At 47.6% G+C, this 22,859-nt stretch overlaps 9 protein-coding genes across 9 annotated transcripts; 4 read left to right on the top strand and 5 right to left on the bottom strand.

Annotated features, from left to right (window-relative positions):
* Window positions 1–916: 916 nt before the first annotated feature.
* Window positions 917–2,997, bottom strand: PEX2_080850 (fungal specific transcription factor domain-containing protein; the record flags this gene model as incomplete). Its single annotated transcript, XM_016745355.1, has 2 exons — window positions 917–2,785; window positions 2,842–2,997. 2 exons carry the CDS (start codon window positions 2,995–2,997, stop codon window positions 917–919), a joined length of 2,025 nt encoding a protein of 674 aa, XP_016602114.1.
* Window positions 2,998–3,819: 822 nt separating this feature from the next.
* Window positions 3,820–5,846, top strand: PEX2_080860 (MDR family MFS transporter; the record flags this gene model as incomplete). Its single annotated transcript, XM_016745356.1, has 6 exons — window positions 3,820–4,035; window positions 4,089–4,188; window positions 4,324–4,640; window positions 4,691–5,002; window positions 5,057–5,474; window positions 5,530–5,846. The coding sequence occupies 6 exons, from the start codon at window positions 3,820–3,822 to the stop codon at window positions 5,844–5,846; spliced, it is 1,680 nt and encodes a 559-aa protein (XP_016602115.1).
* Window positions 5,847–6,416: 570 nt separating this feature from the next.
* On the top strand, window positions 6,417–8,200 carry PEX2_080870 (LysM peptidoglycan-binding domain-containing protein; the record flags this gene model as incomplete). Its single annotated transcript, XM_016745357.1, has 3 exons — window positions 6,417–6,595; window positions 6,922–7,164; window positions 7,720–8,200. 3 exons carry the CDS (start codon window positions 6,417–6,419, stop codon window positions 8,198–8,200), a joined length of 903 nt encoding a protein of 300 aa, XP_016602116.1.
* A 178-nt stretch (window positions 8,201–8,378) lies between these two features.
* Window positions 8,379–9,208, bottom strand: PEX2_080880 (uncharacterized protein; the record flags this gene model as incomplete). The annotated part of the gene is made up of 2 exons (XM_016745358.1): window positions 8,379–8,725; window positions 8,791–9,208. The coding sequence occupies 2 exons, from the start codon at window positions 9,206–9,208 to the stop codon at window positions 8,379–8,381; spliced, it is 765 nt and encodes a 254-aa protein (XP_016602117.1).
* Window positions 9,209–9,687: 479 nt separating this feature from the next.
* PEX2_080890 (uncharacterized protein) lies at window positions 9,688–11,046 on the bottom strand (the record flags this gene model as incomplete). The annotated part of the gene is made up of 4 exons (XM_016745359.1): window positions 9,688–9,991; window positions 10,282–10,399; window positions 10,466–10,850; window positions 10,924–11,046. The coding sequence occupies 4 exons, from the start codon at window positions 11,044–11,046 to the stop codon at window positions 9,688–9,690; spliced, it is 930 nt and encodes a 309-aa protein (XP_016602118.1).
* Window positions 11,047–11,882: 836 nt separating this feature from the next.
* Window positions 11,883–13,409, top strand: PEX2_080900 (O-methyltransferase, family 2; the record flags this gene model as incomplete). The annotated part of the gene is made up of 5 exons (XM_016745360.1): window positions 11,883–12,155; window positions 12,203–12,329; window positions 12,382–12,505; window positions 12,574–13,040; window positions 13,096–13,409. 5 exons carry the CDS (start codon window positions 11,883–11,885, stop codon window positions 13,407–13,409), a joined length of 1,305 nt encoding a protein of 434 aa, XP_016602119.1.
* Window positions 13,410–15,056: 1,647 nt separating this feature from the next.
* On the bottom strand, window positions 15,057–19,039 carry PEX2_080910 (WD40 repeat domain-containing protein; the record flags this gene model as incomplete). Its single annotated transcript, XM_016745361.1, has 3 exons — window positions 15,057–17,300; window positions 17,347–18,875; window positions 18,946–19,039. The coding sequence occupies 3 exons, from the start codon at window positions 19,037–19,039 to the stop codon at window positions 15,057–15,059; spliced, it is 3,867 nt and encodes a 1,288-aa protein (XP_016602120.1).
* A 654-nt stretch (window positions 19,040–19,693) lies between these two features.
* Window positions 19,694–20,721, bottom strand: PEX2_080920 (coiled-coil-helix-coiled-coil-helix domain-containing protein; the record flags this gene model as incomplete). Its single annotated transcript, XM_016745362.1, has 3 exons — window positions 19,694–20,000; window positions 20,056–20,392; window positions 20,529–20,721. The coding sequence occupies 3 exons, from the start codon at window positions 20,719–20,721 to the stop codon at window positions 19,694–19,696; spliced, it is 837 nt and encodes a 278-aa protein (XP_016602121.1).
* Window positions 20,722–20,991: 270 nt separating this feature from the next.
* PEX2_080930 (thiamine diphosphokinase) lies at window positions 20,992–22,180 on the top strand (the record flags this gene model as incomplete). The annotated part of the gene is made up of 3 exons (XM_016745363.1): window positions 20,992–21,106; window positions 21,173–21,252; window positions 21,350–22,180. 3 exons carry the CDS (start codon window positions 20,992–20,994, stop codon window positions 22,178–22,180), a joined length of 1,026 nt encoding a protein of 341 aa, XP_016602122.1.
* Between the last annotated feature and the right edge of the window lie 679 nt (window positions 22,181–22,859).

Here is a 22,859-nt window from a genome sequence, read left to right on the forward strand (position 1 = left end):
CCTTGGCCAAAGGCGTGTAATTTCCGGTAACTACCGCTAATGTGGTTTTGTAGATTCAAAGCTAAGACGCTAAACCAGAAACCGGGGCTTGGCATTTACGCGATCCCAAGTTCGTCCACGCCGGTGAAATTTCCAGACTGATTGTTCAATTCGGGGAAAGTGAATGCAACGTTGGGGCCGAATGGTCTGAACTGTTCTCATTTCCTATGATACCCGTAGAATGTTCGTGACAAGGCTGTACAGTGCCCTGTGCCAAGCAACCCGGTCGTGGTGGACAAGTTTTTAGGACGCCTTAGGCGGGCAGGCCTACGGGAAGCTATAGCTGCCATAGGTGAGTTAATTATGATTGGTTGATATTTTTTTGGATTTGGATTATATAGTTGCCATTTTCATTTGATCTTTATAAACGTAGTGCTCTAGTTCTAGTAATTATGTACATTGATATTGGTGTAAGTTTTTCATCTATGTTGTGTGACGAATCATCGTGTACCTGAGCGTAAGCTCATGTATAAGGCGAGGCGTGCCGGGCCTGCCCGCCCGCGTGTTGGCCGAGCAGTCCCACGGGTCCACAGTTGCTTAGCACCCGGGCATCCGGGGACCTCTCGGGACGATTAGTCAGTTACCAACTCAAAATATGCTGCCTTATATTTCAGATGCATAGGCCATCACAACCCCAAAATCCACTATCTTTGATAAATTATTAAAGATGTTCCATTGAAAATTTGGAGACATTGTATAAACTTGTAGAGAGCTTTCTACCTAATGGAAGTATGGTAGTGTTAAACATGTTGGGTGGCATGAAAACAACGCTTGCCAAATATATTAATAGTCTATAGTAGGACTCCTAGCATCAACAATCAAACCAAGGAAATCCAAAAAATCTTCCTGGATTCTATGAATTGTGAGTTATAATCATTCATGGGGAGACTGTAAAATTCCATCCTTCAGTGTCAGTGCCGTGCAGCGGCTGCTCCCCAGCTCCGCTCATCAGCACATCAAAGAAGGCAGTGTCAAGGCCTTGAAAAAGCCATTCTTCCATGCCAGCAGAAGCATCGAGGAGTGTTTCATCTGGCAGTACAAAAACATCGTCGGACGTAGTGTGGGAAACCTGGCCCCCGTCCCTCCGTACTGATGATGCCCCCACTGCCTGCGCGGTTGCTCGTGAGGCTGCAGCATCATCGGATGTGACCACATCTGTATAATGATCGGAGTCCTGTGGTGTTCTGACATGGATAGACCCAAAGCCACCGATTGTAACACCCTCATGAGGAACTTGCTCCTGCTCCGTGTCTGAGGGCGTAATAGAAATACCGTCTCGCGCAATTCTGATAGCGCCAACGAAGGGTACCTTGGCTACCAACACGTTTTGGTTATTTCCTTGACCGTCAGAAGCGTGCCTCTCTGCTGGCCCTGCCTCAATATCCAATAAATTCTTGAGAAGGGCAGCACATTTTGCTGTGAGGACATCCTCATGCAGCTCCGACATGGATTCCATGCACTCAAGAGCCCGCTCCACCGTCGCCCGGTCCCCAACCCGCTGATGTATCAGTAGGTTTTCCGTACCCTTGTTAGAGTGGCTCAAGATATGGGCTAGCATCAGTGTCATTCCCGCGATAAGACCCACAAAATCGCCCATACGACAGCCGGCAGTGACTGGATGGAACGTACGGATTGCAATCTGCCGAATCAGAATCTCACGGCTGGCACTGGCGCAGGCAATTCTCGAGTATACCCTTTGCGAGATATACCTTGGGTTTAGCATATATGGCAGATGGAGCTGGTTTACTAAACAGTAATAAAATATATGGTCCCAAGCCCGTCGGGTTTCCTGGAAGGCATCCGCGGAGTCTACTTCAAGACCCGTAAATTGCAATGGCCGCCAAAATGAAGGCGGCCATTGCTCAGTGACCCGCAATAGCTCTTGATCGATCTCTTGCGTCATGTCAAGTGCTTCCTCGGGTGCATGCATCTGATTTCGTTCAATAATCTTGCGTACCACACCTGGAATGAGCATAGGCAAGTTGCCGCTCTCAACACGAGTGCTTGTTGCTCGGGGTATTGTGACACTCGTACCGCTGGTGCTTGTGGGCAGATCCAGTAACAAGCATAGAAATTGCTCTGTGGAAACCACACATGCCCACATGACCGTAGGATCAAGATCGTTCTGTTGATTAACGACTTTGAAGCGATAGTGACCTGGTCGATGCAAGCCCAATAGCTGCGCTGTCATGACAGCACGGCGCATTGTGATCCAGGATCGGCGCATGTTGCCGCCATCTATGTGATAGAAGCCTTCAAGGATAAGATTCTCTAGACCTTCCAACGTTCCCAGCAAGATGTCATTCGTATTTACCAGCTTGATAGCCGAGTCCGCCAACTGCTCCATGATGACGCGATGATGCTTCGTGAGGCCAGGTATCGCCTTTGCGGGGGACAGGTGTTGCAACCCCACTGCAAAAAGCAGCATTTGCCTTGCCAACAACACTGGGTGGCTTTCTGAATACAGCATATTGGCCATTGGTATTTGTGCTTTGGCCATTTCGCTCTGCCACGAGCTGGATAGCTTGAAGCTGGATTTGTAGCAGAAGATGGACATCCTGCTGAGGCTTTCAATCAGAATTTCAATATCTCTCTGAGGAGGAAGAGAACTTCGTAGGGCTTGAATGATACTGGGATATGCGGAAGCCTCCGAAATGGAGCCATGACTGAACACCGGCGTTGGTGGCAACGGAGGTGTTGTAAGTTGGCTTGGTGATTTCTCAGTGTGTAGGCGACTCGACACATTCTTTTGATTTATTATATCGTTAGTAAATAGCTGTGTACGTGAAGGTATTGACTAACTCTGCCATGCACCGATGTCGGTGCTGGATGTATTGTGAAGGGGGTGAGTGGTAAACAGCCAATAGCATCTGGTTCAGACCGGAAACGGCTCTCGCCCACTAGCCGTGTATCGATATCAGTGTCTTGCTTGTCATCTCCTCCATCGCTCTCAGCCATTTCCGATCCGTCCAAGATTACTTGACTGATGCATTTCGTGCCCCGACGATCGCAAGTGATGCAGATGGAATCATCTGGCGATGAAAAGGTACACTTGACCTTTCTCCGCCTGCACTCCCAGCAGCTGTGTGTACCTTGGCGAACCTTTCTGCGCTTCGCTGCGGGTTCGTCCGAGGGAGCACTCATCATTCGGCGGGTAGGCTGTCGGAGGCTACGATCGCGGCAAGAGAGACTGGCTTTTCACCGAGGGCTGAAATGTGCAGATACCTTATCAAGGAGTTTAGACCGAGATAATTAATACTAGAGATGTCCGAGGCGATCTTCGTTGTGGTTGCAAATGACCAAGTCCTGGGGTAGATGTACCCCCGGGGCCGCTACGTGCCCGCTGACTAATGGACACTCGTCCGAACCCCCGGCCTTCCTTCGGACGATTCAGCCGAGATTACACATCCTCAAGAGAATGTCCAACTCGCAAGTGATGCAAATTTACTCTTCACTGCATATTGAAGATATGGCTTCTCTTGAAGGCTCTAGGTTCTCCATCCTTGAGATTAATACGAAGGATGTATACTACTGATCAGATACGTCTCCTTGCGAGAATCACATAAGAAGATTGAAATTGGCCGAGCTTGATTCGGCCGAATTAATGACATACATTGTATAGCTCTGAGATAACTATGGCATGGCAGGTCTGTCTGGATCTGTTCGTTATGGCTAGATTTCGTCCGAGGCCGACATACATAAACAAGCTATTTATTTCGTAACGTGGAAAGGGGCAATTTCTAATCCTGTCATATCACCGTTTTGCAAACTTAGTCAACAATGGAGAAGCAAACCACCAACTTGGAGAAGCAGGTGCTGGCTGAAGACCCTCCGCGGCATTCATCTACCCTCGTGGCAAGCCCAGAACAAGGCGGCATGGAAGTTGCCAATGACAACGCAAAAGCTAGTGTCACCGATGAATATCCGCATGGTGCCCGCCTGGCTGCTGTTGTGCTTTCACTCATGCTGGGCATGTTTTTGATAGCACTCGACAACGTCAGTCCCCCCGTTTCGTGATGCGTCACACAGCTAACTAAGGGTATTTCTAGACCATCCTCGGCACGGCTATTCCCAAAATAACGGATGAATTCCATGACCTGAACAAAGTGTCGTGGTACGGTTCGGCTTATTTGATGACATTTGGCTGTGGTTAGTTATCTGGACACATTAGCTTCTAGATGGCATGCTGACCTATCACGCAGAGCGGCTCCATTCTTCCCTTTTACGAATGCTTGGACACTTGGTCCTCAATCCACCTCATTCCAAAACGACTAATTATCACAGGCTTCCAATCAACCTGGGGAAAGTTTTACAAGTACTTCCCGATCAAGATTTGGTTTCTCGTTGCCGTATTTATTTTTGAAGTGGGCAGCCTCATCTGCGCCGTCGCTAAAAACCCTACAACTCTGATAGTCGGCAGGGCTATCGCTGGCTTCGGCGGAGCCGGAGTTGGTGTGGGAATTTTCACGATTATCGGGTTCGCTGCGCCTCCTGAGAATCGTCCACAACTTTTGGGCTTTACTGGAGCAACCTATGGCATCGCCGCTGTCTTGGGACCACTGATCGGCGGAGCTTTCACTGACAAAGTGTCGTGGCGTTGGGTAAGATGGGAGCCATTGAAAGATTAGAGTTATCACTGATCACTGAATAGTGCTTCTACATCAATCTGCCCATCGGGGGATTAGCTGCCGGGTTGATCTTCTTGCTCTTCAAGACCCCTGGTAGCGCAGCCCCGGCAAAGGCTACACCGAAAGAGAAGTTCTTGCAAATGGACCTCGTCGGCGCCACCCTTATGATGGGATTGATCGTTTCATTTATCCTGGCGCTACAATATGGCGGCCAAACACATTCCTGGAAGAGCAGCGAGGTTATAGGACTGCTCGTCGGCTTTTGTGTGTTTATTCTAGCCTTTGTGGCTTGGGAAACCTACCAGAAGGAGCGTGCAATGATTGTTCCACGGCTGGTAAGTAATCATACAAGTCCCACCCTGCTCTGACATGGACTAAAATGGCCGTAGTTCATGAAAAGCTACATTTCCGTGGGCTCCATCTTCATGTTCTTCTTTGGCGGCGCCTACTTCATCGTCCTTTACTATCTGCCGATCTATTTCCAGAGCGTCTATAACAGCAGTCCAATTGGATCTGGTGTGAAAATGCTCGCCCTCATCATTCCACTAACCATCGCTGCCATCCTACAGGGATTTGCGCTATCCAAAATCCGCATCGTACCTCTTTTCTGGGTTATAGGTGGCGGTTTGGCAACCGTCGGCTCTGGCCTATTCTATACCTTTAATACTGAAACATCTATTGGCAAGTGGATTGGGTATCAGATTATTGTTGGCCTCAGCACGGGTTGGACATTCCAGATTGCCATGTCAAACGCGCAAGTCCATGCTTCACCAGAGGACATGTCGCAGGCTACAGCTATCCTTAATTGTGAGTCCTTAACTTACTGTACCTTATACAAGTTGTCCCCTAACAGTGTTACCAGTCTTCATGACCGTTGGTGGAGCTTTCTTTCTCGCAGCAGCACAATGCGCCTTCAACAATCAGCTGATTAAAACAATTGCCGTAAAACTCCCCGAAATCGACCCCAGGGTAGTTATTACGACCGGTGTGACACAAATCCGGGAAGCTTTTAACGGGACGCAAGTTTCCATCATCGTGGATGCCTACATGGTTGGTCTGAAAGCTGTCTTTGTGATTACAATTGCCGGCTTTGGTCTCGCCACCGTGGTTGGATTCTTTGGTAGCTGGAAGAAGATCCACAGTGATGAGCTGAAGAAGGCGACTGGTGGCGCTGCATGACCGCCTCCTGGTCATTGGCGTGTCTGACTATGAGCCAACATCTCGGTTGTGTATTTGGAACGATAGGCGATCAACTTAGGTGACGGGGGGGGGGGGGGGTNGGGGGTTGCATTTTGCAACTCATGTTGTTGGTACTTGAGATCTACAGTTGCCTGGCGCTCGGTGTATAGACTTCTGACTGGGTGGGTGTATCAGGTGTATCATATATAGAGAAAGCGTCTACCTAGAAGTACTTATATACTTGACTACTATTTCCTATTTACGATTTCTACGTTATCAAAGTAGACTTTAGCTAAGTTAGCCCTAGCATATAACCGAATTCTTCCCCGTCCAGTTTCCCAGGCCCTATTTATGTCTTTTTTTTGTCATGCTACGGAGACTATAGCGGATTATACTAACCTACGAGGCTTACTGGGATATGCTTCATTTTTAAACCACCAACTTGGCTATTTCTAAGTACACAATTTATATAGTTTCTCTTATTCATTTAGCTGTAAAAGCTCACTTGAGGATCTCGCGACGGCTGTGGAAGCCAGCTGTGATGTTCCATTCTACGTGAATAACGGCACCATGACTTTTACCGAGTACATGGGCTTTTTCCAGGACAAGTATGAGCTTATCTGTATGGCTGATGAAGAGAGGGATAATTTCTGCTTGGATGTTGAGAGCTCTTGGAACATCACAAACATGGTTCTGCTGGATGAAGCAACCTGGCCAACTTATACCAACAAATGTTATTACGACGTCTCGTATGGTGACTGGGGATGGTTCTATTTTGAGAATGGAACTTGCTTGGAACCCTTCGACGATTATTTACAAGATGCAACCGATGCAAATTGTTTTAACCAGCTGGCAGCATGGGACTACTACGTAGATCGACTCCCAACCATTCACGAAGGCAACTATGGGTGGACTGAGCCCCTGGAGTGAGACGAGTACCCATTGGAAATGCAATGTTCATCTTGCTTTTTGCAAAAGTTCAATCATGGATTTGAGAGCTCATGGGGTGAAATTTGGGAGTACGTAAAAACTCACCTGTTTGCACGTGAATGGATACAGGCTAACGACCTTCCAGTGGAATTACCGAGCAGGTTTGGATCAATATGCGGCTGAACATCAATATCATTCCTGCGAACAACTACACAGCATCTGAAAACATCAACATCACGATTGCCTCCCCCGGCCCTATCACTACGATATGTCCTCAGGCTATCACGATCTCACAAAATACGACATTGACTTGTCAACAGATGGCAATTGCGTACGAGATCCCTACTGCCGGAATTCGGAATCTCAAAATTATTTCGATTGCAATTGGGTGATTGACCAAGATGTCTGCGCGCCGATGTCTTGTCCGACTGCGGTTGTCTCTACCTCCAGCTCGTCTATCAATGTTGATGAATGTATCCGCAACCAGGACAACTTCACCATGACTCAATTTCTAACCTGGAATCCGTATATTGGTTCAAGACAAATTTCGAACGGTGATGCTACATGCGTGAGTCCTCCAGGAGATCTTTACAGCCCACCATCTGCCACGGTCTCGGCCAATTCTACCTACACGACCAAAGCGTACAGTCTTCCCTTCCCCTCCTAGGTTATTTGGTTTATCTTGAACTAACTCAAAATCGATCTCTAGTATTCCAGCTTCTCCAACCCCATCAGGCACTGCAACCAACTGTAGCGACTACTATCTTGTTCAAGATGGGGATGAATGCGGCGTCATCTGTGAAAGTAATAGTCTGGAATTGGCCGAATCTATTGCTATGAACCCCTCCGTCAATGCAAACTGCACAAATCTTGTAGTTGCTTTGGATTACTGGTCCATCTCCCCTTGCTCATTCAGGGTGATTATAAGCTAACAGAAAGATAGTGTTGCTGCCGTCAACGGCACAAACCCCACAACCTCCAATACCACAGCAACCTTCGTCAGTGCACCCACCACTACTGTCACAGGGACGACCTCTGAGTGCTGCGAATGGCACACCGTTTTCTCCGGTGACACCTGTCAGTTGATTGAAGCAGAGTATGGAATCACTCTTGAAAAGTTCATCGCGTTGAACACGTATGTCAATAGCACATGTGGTAACATTTGGCCTGATTACGCCTACTGTGTGTCGGGCATTGCTACTGCCAACAGCAGCACTAGCACAACAGCAATTACGGCTACATCCACTAGTCCTCCTATCCCGGTGACAACTTCTGGCACACTTACCACAGCTACCACCTCTGGGACAATCACAACCCCTGCTCCAGCTCAGACTGGCATGGTTAGCGGGTGTACGACCTTCTACGAGGCCATTAGCGGCGATGGCCTGTTACGCGATCGCCACATCGTACGGCATCACGCTTGATGAGTTCTACGAATGGAATGCAGCGGTCGGGGATGACTGCAGCGGATTATGGCCAGACTATAATTACTGTGGTGGGATATAGACAACCATACATTTAGCAGTCAAATCGATTCGGAGATTTCCTATCTCTGTTGTAACAAAATCTCAAGTTCTGCAATTAAGTTGTCCTCAATAGTTATCACCAGGTATGATGCACTGGCGTAGCATCTCTTTGTCTCTCTTCCTCTCTATCAAGGCCCTCATCCCCGATGGCTTTACAAATCTCTTCTCCTTCTCGCCGCCAATCCTCCTCCCTGAACTCCGCGCCCCAACCGAAATTCTCTGTCAGAATTCGCTTCACTTCAGTCTGCTCCCACGAGCCAGGCAGGTGAAGATAACCGATGTCTCCACCAGGGAAGTATACCATCTCTAAAGTTTGGATATCATCGATGACTTTCTGTAGGTAGGCGGGGGCATTGTGTGCCTCGGTTTCTTCTCGAAAGTCATCTTCTGGTGGTTCAGATTCATCAATGAGCCGAATGATATCTAGTTTATAGTTAGCACTTTCTTTTAAATCAGTCATTTAGTATATGGCGTAGAGGTATACATACTTGACTTGGTATCCAGAATAACTGAACTCCCATCATCCAACCAACAAGTCAGCGCAACCTCCCACGGTCGCAAAAAGTCCAGCCTTAATCCGTCGTCATCGGCGACGCCTGTTAATTCAGGATCGCGGCCATTTCGGATCTCTTCGTCAAGCAAGTATTCGAAAGCCCGCGATTGCCACATAATAGGCTTATGGTAACCGTCTACCACATAGGGAATCTTTTTCATGAGAGAGATTACCAGCGGGGCGATGTGGAGCGAATGGCATAGCTCTTCATTGATACTGTGACCACCTTCTGGAGGGAAGGTAACTTGATCAGAGGAGAAATAGCTCAGCTTGACAAGTAGGTTGTAAATAGTGGTGATTTGGGTGACTATTGTTTCCTCATCGTAGGATGAAGACTGGGATGGAGAAGACATGGTTCCAGTATTTTGGACCCAGATGTAGACCAGACTGAGTAAAAGAGGGAAGAAGATCCAGGTATATTGTGGCATTGAAAACCCTACTCTGGGCAGTTAAAATGGAATTTTTGGAGGTTTATCTTCTTTTTTGTAGGGGAAAACCAGGAAGTAGATGCTGCCGACAGAAATCAACCACCGATGGATGGATCATGGATAGAAGTACTCTAGTGGCCCCACTTTGTCTATCCACAGACTTCCGCTGTGTTAATATCTATAATGGTAGATGATGGTATATAATGTGCTATATTATAGAAGTTAAATCTTGTGTCCCAAAGTTCTGTTAGTGTACTGGATTTAGGTTATAGCCCGGGAAATTGCATATGAAGTTCATGCTTGAAAATTGGTATCCAGACCAACCATCATTTTCATAGTCCAAAAATAGGATTATTCAATTATCTGGGGTATATCGTACATTTTAATTTTCAATAATGAGGTGCCTATTTCGGTTGCTGCATCTCATATTCAACACAAACCTCATCCGTACGCCGAATTTGGTATTGCTCTAGGTCATTCAGGATGGTTTCCTGGCTCTCTTTTTTGCGCAATGGAGTTGTGCTCTCTTTTTTTGACACGTGCGCCCGGGAAGCGGATTGATTGTCGTATACCTTGTGCTGTGCATAAGATGATGGCTTGGAGTGACCCTTAGATGTCGAGACGAGTTTCAGTCTTCTCAAAATAATTTCAAGAATCGGTTGTAATGTTGGTATACAGGCGGCAATGACAACGACGTTGGCTTCAACACTAGAGTTCTGTTAATACAACAGCAAGATTTTCCGAAAGACAGAATGTCTTACTTTGTCCACACCACAAGAGGTACAGTACTGACTAGTTTAGGGCGCGGGCCCCGGGGGTTAGCATTCAGAAGCAGGTAATGATCAAACGCAGAATGAAGAACTAACAAGTTGGATCTGATTGGTCAGCCAAACCCTTGATCTGAGCACATTTGACCATTGCAGTTGCAGCCGCACTAAGATAAACCGTGTTTATTAGCTTTGAAACACTTTAAGGGATCCATTGCCAGAATTCCATACATTGCACCCAGACCAAGCGCAGCCGTCAATGCAATCTTTTTGCACAATGACATTTGAAGTTTGAACAGAACGATTCCGGGGTAAATTGCGAGGAAAAGGTCAACAAATGCAGAGAAAGCTGTTCATGCATAGCGTTTATAAGCAACTGTCATGAGAATCACGAGATCCATAGAATACCACTCACCTCCATTGAATGTAGCATAATTTATAAGAATCCAAATATCCCTACACGTTGCCTCCCCGTTCAATATCATTGAGCTCTTCCAAAGTGCCTGTGGTGGATTGCACATGGTAACATATATCAGGATGTTGACAAGGGCAATGATAGCAACCAGGCTGACAAGACCCCACACTATAAGGCGTTGGACGAGGTTCGGGTTCAGAATTCGGTGGAGCAATGCGGCAACCGCGAGCTTCGGTATTGCGAAGGATATAATTCCGAAAATGAACGAGATCATGTTCCACATGAGGGCGAGCTCAGCGGACCTAGATTCAAGGTTGGTCTTATGTTGACCATATCCATAAGTCACTGAGACTGTCGCTGTCGCAACAAAAATTAGACCGAAAATCTGAAGCAGACGCAGATGTCAGAAATGTTCCTCCATGGGTGTAAAATATGCGAAACAGGTAGAATAATCTCACCATAGATGCTCCGATCAACCAGTCATCGAACCCGAAATTGCGTAACATCCGCTGTCGGACACATAAACGAGCAATAACAAGCAACATGGCAAGAGTTGTCATTGACCACATTACCGCCATCATTTCTGGGCCTTTGTTGCCCGTTTGGGGGGCATCAGTGATCGAGCCGGCCATACCGGGCAGTGGTCTACCTCAAGATCCAAGTCACCATTGACAACCGCAGTACCTAAAACTTTTATAATATACAAAGGAGCCGAGGAGCTTTCGGGTGCAAAAAAAAAGATTAAAAACCAAGGCATTGTCCGGTACGGAGTACAGGGATCATGTCGACGCTATATTGTATGTTAGAACAGATCCACTTTTCTTTATAAGGCGTAACAATATAAATATTTGATTGGCCTTCTCTAGCGCAAATTACGGGGCAGAATGCATTAGTGACAAGCATCACAATCCTGCGAGGCTTCCATCCACCTCCGATGTAACCGCGTGTGGTTTTAGCGTGCTGATCCCAGTATATTATATAGGTTTTCGTCCCATATCGAAGACCCGCATGCACTAATTGTTAGACATGGTCTGATTACCCCCGATCATCGACCAATAAGTAGATTGGCTCCATTTCTTCGCCCCCCCCCCCCCCCCCCCCCCCCCCCCCCCCCCCCNNNGGAATGAATGAATAATACAATAAACACATAACGGAATAACGGAATAACGGAATGACCCTCTTATAGCTTTAGTTTACGGTAGTTTGTTTCAGTATCATCTAGGCATGAGAAACTATCAGGATTTTTGTGTTCCATAGTGGAACCCATACTCCGTACGGAGTACACAATTACACTCGCTTTAAGTCGGATCGTAGTCCCCCTTATATGGCCGGATGTTGGAGATAGTCCATGTTTCAGTTCTAATTTTGCCATTTTCTCTCCTTGAAAGAGGTCCCAAGTTCATAAACAACCTTCAACATGGCAGTCACCGGTGTATCAAACGAATCTAGAACTAATGGCCATGGGGTCGCCATCATTGATCCTCAAGTTGCCACTACGCCCAGTGCCCCTGAAAAGCTTGCCCATTTGCAAAAGGAAATTGATTCTCACTCCCAGGCTTACAGCAATGGTGATGCTGATGCGCGTTTAAAGCTTCTGGAGACAGCCCGGTCTCTCGTGCAGGCAATGGAAACACCCCAGGAGACCATGCTGCGATACTGTTGGGCCCAGGTGCGTCAGAGCAAAGAAGATGTTAGTTCAGGAGTCGAGAATACTCATTTGTTCGTTTTTTATCATAGCCCACAGCGTTCGCCGGCATTGAAACCTGTATCGATTTGGGAATATTCTTCATATTAGCGCAGACGGACAAGCCTAAAACGGTGGCAGAGCTCGCAGCAACAACAGGCGCAGAACCTGAACTTCTTGGTCAGTGATAATTTTCAAATCAGACAATTATGAGATGCTCATCGTTGCGAAGGTCGTATCATGAAGCATCTCGCCACAATGGGGGTTTTTGTTGAGACTGGCATGGATGAGTATGGCCGTAATGGGCTGACTACCACACTGGCCATTAAACGGTACAATGATGCTTGGCCGTGCATGTAAGTAGTTACACGTGTGGATTGTCTCCTCTCCAGATTGGTCTACTGACTTAAGTTTTCGCCTGCAGTACTGGATGCACCCTCCCAGCAATCAACGCGCTGCCCGCCTGGCTCAAGAAAAACGATTATCGAAGTCCCACCAAAGGAACAGACTGTCCTTTTACTCTAGGATTCAAGACCGACTATCCTTTCTTCGAATTTCTTAACGGCAAGAACCCCGACTATCCTGAACTCGGCGCTCAATTCAACAATCTCATGTCGGCCTACCACCAAGGTAGGCCCAGCTGGATGGATGGAAATTTCTACCCGGTACAAACTCTCATCGAGGGAGCAAAGACCGGCAAAGAAGACGTTTTCCTCGTGGATGTTGGTGGAAACAAAGGGCACGACCTGGAGGAGTTCATATCGAAGTGGCCAAACACACCCGGCAAATTGATCCTGCAAGATCAGCCACACGTTTTGAAAGATATCAAGTCGTTGAACCCAGGAATTAAGCCCATGGTTCACGATTTCTACCAGGAGCAGCCCATCAAGGGTGAGTGGCATCATAACACACATCGAATATCAAGTAGTAACTGACATGTGTCTAGGTGCGCGAGTATATTTCTTGCACTCCGTCCTGCACGACTGGAATGACGAGACATGCCAGAAAATTCTGTCGCAATTGGTCGCTGCGATGACACCCGGCTACAGCAAGTTGTTGATCAACGAGAACGTCATTCCCAATACCGGGGCCCACTGGCAGGCTACTTCCCTGGACCTCATAATGATGGTGGATCTTGGTGCCAAGGAGCGAACTGAACAACAATGGCATCGAGTTATTGAACCAGTTGGCCTCAAAATTACTAAAATATGGACCCCGCTGGATAGTGCCGAGAGCTTGATAGAATGCGAGTTAGCTTGAATGGGGTTCACAGAAAGAAGAGAAGGATTAACAAATTGCAAATTTTTACGTATTAAGCAACTACTGGTTTCGCCAAATCTGACCTGATTCACCGATCATAAAAATAACGTCCTCTCCATACATAAGAAGTGCCCAGGATCATGCAATTCTTTTGTTCGGCTAGAACATCAGCTAGAACCTCGGCAACTTGCCGAGGTACCCACTAAGCGGGCTGGGCACGCCGAAAGTTCGGCCCGTTTCATCGGACCCCGGACCCCCTGTTTGTTTCGACCTCAGACCAAACGAACTTGTAACATTCTGTCTGGGAAAAGCGGGCTTGGGGACATTCTCCTATGGAAATTATTTCTTTCGCAAGCTTTGGCTTGGTGGTGCTTGACGAGATTCATATTCCCAACCGGAAACCTTTGACCAATGTACTAGGAGGGTCCGGAGCTTATGGTTCGTTCTGCCTGCACACTATATCGAGTAAGAACAATCAAATGTCTAATAAAATATATTTTTTCCAGCGACTCTTGGTGCTCGGTTGTTTCTACCCTCCCCACTCAGCCGCTCCTTGGCTTGGCCGATCCATGTTGGAAATGACTTCCCAGACGCTATTGCAGAGTACCTGCATAGCTGGGACACAGACCTGGTTATAGAAAAAGAATCAGACAGGCCTTCAACTCGAGGCTTATTAGAGTATCAAGATACTACATTTGGGCGTACGAAATCCCTTTCCATTTGCTCTTCCTCTTCGCCCGTACTATCCCGTTTGTTTCCACTTTTCGATGGATCAAAACTCTTGGTTCATGCTCACCAAACCAGCGCATGAAACATATAGGAATGAGCTAACTTTTCTTCCAGCTAAGAGTTTCAAATACACAACGCCGGTTCTTACAGTTCAAGAAAGCAAGTTGCAAGGCACCGCCTTGCTAACTTCCAAGGTGTATCATTATCTTGCTAGTCCCCAAGATATGAAAAGACACGCTCTACATATTCTCGCTCTTCGAGAGCAGGATGGTATACAAGATCGTCCTTTGATTATCTGGGAGCCGGCCCCTCTTTCATGCAAACCGGAGAACCTCGAAGCCTGTCTCGAGACCGCAGCTTTAGTCGACGTGTTCTCTCCAAATCACTTGGAGCTGAAGGCATTTTTTGAAAAATCCCCGGCTTCATCCGATAAGTCTGAGATCGAAAGATTGGGCTCAAATTTTCTAGCTAACGGAGTCGGCCTAAAAGGAAAAGGCGCGGTGGTCATTCGAGCTGGTGAAAATGGCTGCCTCATCCAATCGCGTAGCATCACTTCTCAGTGGCTACCTCCGTTTTACACAGCAGGCATGAGTGAAGAGCAGGCTGCTAAAGTGATTGATCCCACTGGAGCTGGAAACTCATTTCTGGGAGGCTTCGCCATTGGATACCTTCAAAGCAGTGGTAATATCCTTGAAGCGGCTTGTTATGGATCTGTCGCAGCTTCATTTACATTAGAGCAGGTGGGAATGCCGGAGAGGAGCAACGAAGGAGATGAGGAATTATGGAATGGGGCCAGTGTTATTCGAAGATTGCATCAATATAGGGCTAGGCAACAGTTATTACAATAGATGACAATGATTGTGGAAGGGCCAATCATGTCCAAGGTTTCTCTTTAAATTCTATTACCAGTGTTTTCTACTACCTACAAAAGCCGAGGAAGGAGATCCGCTCCGGGAAGTATCCAAGTGCAAGTATGCCACCGTTGGTGGCCCAAAAGTGAGGCCGAAACTCAGGAGGAAGCCACAGTACCTTTTCGCCGTTCAGTGTTACCCACTGCTTCTGCAATATATCAATCTTCAGATTCAAGTGAGGCGAATGAGAGGTATGGATGCCACATGTCGGAATATCAAAGGACTCCGGGTCTGTGCTCGAGTACGGTTTGTCCTGAGGAAGTTCGACTTCCGTATCCATTCGTTCCATGCTCTCATTTTCTTGTATGGCGCCAGTTGCGGGGTCCCGAAGTTGGATTATCTTATCAGATGAATCGAACACCAGTAGCTGGTCATCGGGCGAAAACCGCACCGATAATATTGAACGCGAACGACCCTCGATAATCTGTTGTAAGATTCCCGTCGTGGTGTCCCAGACCCGGACAATGTCTTTATCGTGTCTATAGGCACTATTTGACCCAGCCTGATCTGAAGTACCGCTAAAAGCTACATCTATATCGACAATTTCAAGTTGTAAGGGTCTCGGCGTGTCGTCAATAGAACGCCATGGCAGCAGTGAATGATCTCTAAACGACGACAGCCACGGGAAATCTACAGGAGCCAACCATGGTAAATTGTTAGGACTCGTCTCCACCCCAAACAAATCTCTGGGCGTGTCTGTTGACTCAGAGGAAAGAGAGGCTAGTAGCCTACCGTTTGACGAGAAGACCACTAACGAATTTGGATCAAAATAGCTTTCGAAAGTCTGCTTTAAGGCACCGGTCGTGGTGTCCCTGAGTTGGAGGTTTCGATCTTCAGAACTAGACGCTAGGAGCCGGTCATTAGGCGAGGAAGCTATGAAGGAAGCTCGGCGTAGATGGCCCTTAAGAGCGTGCTGTAAGGTGCCCGTTGTAGTATCCCAGAGACAGACTATGTTATTTTCGGAGGTTGAGGCTAATAGCCGACCGTCAGGTGAGAACGTTATAGTTGAATACAGGCTTGGAAAGTGCTCTGGGCTGTGCAACCCCGTTAAAATATCCATACATCGGGCAAAACCACCAAGGATTTCCGCTCGCCGCTTGTCGTCGGAAAAAGGCGTCACCGGCTGACCTGACTGAACAAGGTCTGAAAACCTTGTAAAACTCTGCTCTAGTCCGATTGTGGCATCCCAAAGCCGAACTATCTTATCAGAGGAACCGAACGCGAGTGTCCGACCATCGGGGGAAAAGGCCACTGACGAAACTGGGCCTGAATGGCGTTGAATAGTATGTTGGAAGACGCTAGTCGCGGTATCCCAGATTCGCACATTTTGGTCATGGGAACCAGACGCCAGTAGCCGGCCGCCGGGCGAGAAAGTCACCGATAAAACTTGACCTAAGTCATCCTTTGAAGTACCCTGTCCCGTTGTGGTGTCCCAAAGCCGCACTGTCCTATCATCAGAGCCAGAAGCTAGTAGTCGGCCATTAGGCGAGAAAGCCACCGAGCGAACCCAGTCTGTATGACCCTTAAGGATATGTTGAATAGTGCCTAGTGTAGTATCCCAAAGTGGCACGCTTTCATCATCTGAGCCAGATGCTAGTAACCGACCGTTAGGTGAGAAACCTACCGACCGAACTGAATCCGAATGGCCCTTAAAGGTCTGTTGTAGGACACCAGTCATGGTGTCCCAAAGCCGCACGATTGGATCATAGGAACCAGATGCTATTAGACGGCTATCAGGCGAGAAAGCTACCGAGAAGACCTGGTCTAGGTTGTGGTTAAAAGTCTGCTGTAATACACCCGTCGTTACGTCCCAGAGCCGAAGTGTGCCATCATCAGACCCAGAAGCCAGTAGTCGACCGTTGGGCGAGAAAGATACTGATAAAACTGCGTATGAATGACCTGTGCAAGTTTGCTGTAAGGTGCCCGTCGTGACGTCCCAGACTCGGACTATCGTATCAGAGCCGGATACTAGCAGCCGACCGTCAGGGGAGAATGCCACCGACCGAACCTCATCTGAATGACCCTCAAACGCTTGCAATTCTGCGCTCCACCTTTCGTTGACATGTGGTAACTGGGATATCCAAGTAGGAATCTCTGTTTCGAACTCTCTGCGAATTATCGACATTCGTGGCGCGAATATCAGCGCTGAGCAATAAAGCCGGAGAGGCATTTCATCAACAATTCGACGATTTTTGAGAATAAAGCGCTTTGCGTCGTGTATAAAGTCTGAAATCGCGTGTTTTTGGTAGTCCTATATCATTAGCACGAATCACATACCAGAATCGAAAAAAACATACTGATATAACATAGAGGAGGTCCAGCAATACCATCACTTCCGACATGAACCCCAGAAGACTCATTGCTTCTACCCAGTGCAGAAACTTCTCCCGTAGGAAGAATAACACATTTTCTATCCCGGAGGATAAGATCTCGCCGTGTTTGACATGGTGGGCCCAGTACCGACAGGAGTATTCGAGCTCTGGTGGGAAACACTGGCGAAGAGACTGCGGATCGATGTCTGTCCTATTCGTGCAAGGGGTTTCCAGATTGCAGATATTTTTCTTGAGATGAGTTCGCATAATTTTGAGACAGTTGAGAGCAATTTCCTTATGCTTTTTGCGCTCGTTAACTCGAAATTTACCATTTGACTGGACTAAAAAGTCTCGAAACGAGGCGTGTAAGATTTTAACCGGCAGATCCGGGTTTCTGGGTAAGCTAAGAACGGATCGAAAAGAATCTAATAGATTCGTAATCACTCTAGCTTTAATATCCAGAAACCCGGAGAGCCCGTTCACGGAAAGGGGGACAGCAAGAAGTATTATGAGGCCGACAATTTGTTGAAAACTTTGCAGCAATTGCTCCGTATAATCGTCATCTCGGCCATTCAAAAATTGTGTAAGAACTGGTAGATATGTTTTGTCCATTGTTGTTGCATAGTTGGCTTGGTCCCTGAGGAGATCGGTGAGGGATTCCACAGGGTCCAGCTTCACTTCCACTAAACGGCACACAGTAGCTGCTGAAATGAACAACGGGACTGACATCGCCACAAGGGATTGAATCTCCTCGTCTCTAGGCCAGTCTACAGGGACATCTTTCGTGTCCCTAATCCTATTCAGCCGGTCTTTCAGGAACAATGTTATGTCATGTGCTGTCACAGCCTCGGGGATCTCATGGAGAGCGAGATCCCGATATTCATGTTTTGCAATTTTCAAAAAGCCTAGGCGAATCGGTAATTCAGGTCGGCTTGTTAAGAAGATTCGAAACTGGACAGCCTTGATCTTTTGTACTTGAGGTAGTAATTGTACTATGACTCGAATATCATTGTCGGTTTCACATTCGTCTAAAGCATCGATCACAATGGCCACCACCGGAATTGGAAGGGTGAGGTTTTGCAAGCTCTGGAACGGCTGAATGATTAGTTTATCAAACTGCTCACTCAATGACTTTGTGGCAAGATCAGGGTCACTATGAATTGCCTTGCGAATACTAGGTGTCAGATCAGGAATTCCAGCCGCTAGTTGCCGGGTAATTGTTGAGAAAAACTTCTTAGCATTCCCTCTATCTCCCTCGCCTCTTTTGAAGAAGAAGCAAGCAATGACTAGTTGCTTTTGCCGAAAGGACTTTGCGACTGTGCGGGAGATTGTCGACTTCCCCGTTCCAGCCATGCCATTCAACCAAAATATACACTTTCCGTGCGGTGACCGAACCCATTGTTGTATGGTTTCGAGAAGCTCGATTCTTGTGCCCGGAAGACAATCATCTTCATGTTGATCCCCATATGAGTTGAATTCGGCTCCGTGGGCAATATATAACTTGTCTAGGGGGTCTATATTTGGTCAATGAAGTCTGCTCAGCTTCAGAGCCTCTCTCTCCTCATGAAGACTAAGATGGCTCACCTGTAGAAAGATTGAGTGAAGCATTTATCGTGCCATGATTAATCCCTGTCTGGACACCCGAATTCAAACTGCCAAATGACACTGCATTGTCCATGGTTATAGCCACAGAGGTGCAATAAAGGCGGATACCACCAAAGAAACATGCAGTGCCTGTCGAGATTCCCGCGGGACTTGTTGCCTAAGCGCCTAAGTGAGATCCAGTCTCATCACGTGGTATTATATTCGGATGTACCAAGCAACAGTTTGGCTCGGATCCGGTGAAAACCCCGGCGGTTCTGCAGAAACTAACATCTATACATTGACAAGGGTTTCCACTGGAAATGGACCAGGTAATGCACTCTTGTCAAATAAGAAATATGCCCTCCTTGCCAAGTACTTTATGCAAAGGCTCTATACTTGATACCAGTCATGATGCAACGAATCTATTCGATTTCCCCTCTTTCTTTTATTTGTCCAAGGGACAAGAGCGTGAAGCATATCAGTACAGTAAGTTACACATTGACAGAGAGGAAGTATCGGGAAGAACACAGAGGAGCGCAGACCGGGGGAATGGATATGCTGAAAGATCACGGAGGGGAAAATGCATCGATGGCAAAACGGGAGATGGAGAGATGGCGGAAAGGTCTATATAATACACAACTCCAATCCCAGTCCCTGATGTGTGCATTACAGAAAATAAATCGAGCAGTAGGCTTGTCTCTAGGGGAGGGTGGTGTCAAACAGGAAGCAGGGATGCGAGAAGACAGTTCTAGGCCTTGTTGGCCGGGTTCTTCTCCTCCGCGTCATGCGCAGCCTTGGGGATGAGAGAGTCGCCCTCGATGTTCTCGCCTGCAGCAGCGGTCTCGGCCTTTACCTGGGTGTGGACTTCCTTGGCGCGGGTCTGCTTCTCAGTGGGATGCGACGATGCATCCAGCTCGGCGGCAGTGGGGGAAACTTCGGGAGTAGCGGGAGCTTCGGAGGGGGCAGGAGCATCGGACTGGGGTTGAGGCTCATCGTCGTCTTCCAGCTCGGCGCCGTAGACTTCGGGGTATTCCCGGAAGCAGTCTTGCATTGCCCTACAAAAATTGTCAGCTCAGGACCGTCGCCCTCAAAAATGACAGTAAAACATACTTGAATTTATCAATGCAGTCGATGCCCTTGGGCTCTTCCTCGGAGAAGACGAAGCAGCTGAACGCAGCCTTGAAGTTCTCTCCGCAAGGCCCGTGGGCCATGCCTCCGAGACAAGGGCAGTCCCAGTTGATCTCACCGGTCTCCGGGTTGAAAGCAGCCTCCTGGCTGGCCTCTTCCTGGAGCTCCTGAGGATTCAGGCCACCTTCCAAAGCAGCAGACTCGCTCTTCTGGGACTGCTCGGCAGCTCGTTCTTGCCGGATCTTGGGAGTAATGGAGTCGAGGGTCTGGGAGTTGGCATCGTCACCATTTTGTTTCCGGATCGAAGAAAGGATAGAGACTAAAGCCAAATGAAAGCAGTGTTAGTGGTTTGTGGTTCCAAAATTCATTATTCTTGACTGTGACGGGATTGTCGCAGCTTGCAACCTCGGAAGCGAGGAACAAGGGCAACCCCAGCTTCAATCGGCAAGACATACACTTCGGCTCCTCGGAGAAAACACTGCTCGTGTTGTAGTAGTAGATAGCACCACCAGCCAAGCCCAATCGCAAGAAAGTGTTCTTCCAGCTTCTCGACTTGGTCGGACCGGTGCTTATCAATCGTCTGTTCGCTGGTGTACGGGCTGCGACAGCAGGCGCGCGGGCAAGCGCTCGAGCGGCGGGACGGAACATTATGTGTAAGAAGTGTGGGAATCAATCGAATTGACCGAAAGTTCCTCCAAGAAGGGATTGAGAGGAGGGGAGTCGAGGCACCGCGGGATGGAGAAGTTGGAAAGCGATGTGGATTTTGGCCTGAGGTTGTTCTGCCCGCGTCAGCCAGTCACGTTGCAGCTTAAGTCAAGATAATCATATCATCACCACGCAATCCTTTTGGGCTTTGATTTCTCTTGGTTTGTTTACATTTTTTGGACTATTCAGTTTGGTTTGTATTCATCTCTTGCAATGGAGTGGGATCCCAGTCGATTCTTCCGTCCTGAGGGGAGTCCTTCGCCTTACGCTCTTCTCATCCTCAATCAGCCCATCAATGAGAAAGCTTTTGGAGTGTTGAGCAGATATGGTAAGTTTCTATATCAATTTCATATAAGCACGATATGTTGAATAAGAAATACTAATGAGTATGTAGCATCCTATATCATTTGCGCCGACGGAGGTGCCAATCGGCTTTTTGATATGCCGGAAGATAATGAAAAAGAACCTAAAGAAGTAAGCGATATATATATGGATTTTTGCATAATCTCTCCGGGCTGCAACTAAAGACCTAATTGCTGCACAACAAAGATCAAACTGACCAGGGATATAGCTTCCTGACTGCATTGTCGGCGACCTTGATTCTATCCGCCCCGCAGTGCGAGAACATTATGAGAAACTCGGAGTATCTGTCCTCCAAGATCCAGATCAATACTCAACAGACTTCACAAAGTGTCTGACATATCTCAACGCACATGCTGCAGAGATAATAGCTTCTCCTCGAAAAGGAGCAAACACTACCAAACCAGACACCAATGGCGCAAATGAGAGCACATCAACCTCATCATCTGATCAATCACCTCTGGAAATTGTGATCCTCGGCGGTCTAGGCGGCCGTGTGGATCAAGCCTTCTCCCAAGTCCACCATTTGTACATGATGACGCAGACGCAGCGGTCAATCCGTGAAAATGAAACCAACACCTCGACCTCTGATGCCAAGCCAGCTGCAGGTGGTAACCTCTATCTCGTCTCTGAGGAAAGTATTACCTTCATAATCCAAACGGGGAAGAACACAATCCACACTCCCGCAACCAAACGTGCAGACATCGCGACAGCGTCGACATCAGATGTAAGCAACTCACCGAGAAAACGAAAGCGTGAGCAAGAGCAGGATCAGGATCAGGATCAGGATCAGGATCAGGAGCAAGAGCAAGAACCAGAACCAGAACCAGAATACTTCTTCGAAGAAAATATTGGGATCATCCCCCTCTCAGCACCCGCCAAGATTACAACCCATGGCTTTGAATGGGATGTGGAGAATTGGCATACCGAGATTGGAGGACAGATATCCACGAGCAATCATATCCGCGCTGACAAGGTGGAGGTTGAGACCTCTGTGCCGGTTTTGTTCACAGTGGAGTTGGCGGAGAGGTTGAAGAGGTGACCGTGAGCTTGAAGCATGACTTTCGGTATGGGGGTTAATAGGAACCCACGACGGTCTGTGTGGGCCTCCCACGCCTCAAGGAGCTTCTTAGGCTATCAGTCTCACACATCGCTCTTGCAAATTTGCGATTCAGCCCTACCATAGCAACACACATGATAGATTGGCTTTCGCCAACCGTTGTGTGTCCAGTACGCGTTTGGATCAATATAAGAACGTCGCCGTGGGCTTCTGTTTGGCCTCTGGGGCTCTTCAAGAACTCCTTGATTCCAAGCGCCTGTTCGGGACCTTTTCTTCGTCGTCGGTGCCTCTGGGCTTAAAGACCCTCATCCATCTACAGAACAACAAGGGCTTAACCAACATTAGAAAAGTCGTCCATAGCACTTATACTACTACACTCTGATGTTCCTGTTACAGACTGGAAAATAATGAATCGGTCATTAGAAGAGAAAACAGGGGAGGAGAATCTCCCAAAAAGATGATCAGAACAAAAATCAGAATCAGAACCCCAAGGCGCCTTCTCTGGCTAGAACGAGAGACCACGAAAGACAGGGGAAAGAGAAAGCAAGAAAAGAACCCCAATATCGCATATCGCATAATCCACATACCAGTGACTAAAAACTTGAACCCGTAAACCAAAAAAACAACCATGGAGACGAATGGGATAACAATCATCCAAAAC

Source organism: Penicillium expansum (genome assembly GCF_000769745.1).
Source record: "Penicillium expansum strain MD-8 chromosome Unknown contig271, whole genome shotgun sequence".
NCBI lineage: Eukaryota > Fungi > Ascomycota > Eurotiomycetes > Eurotiales > Aspergillaceae > Penicillium > Penicillium expansum.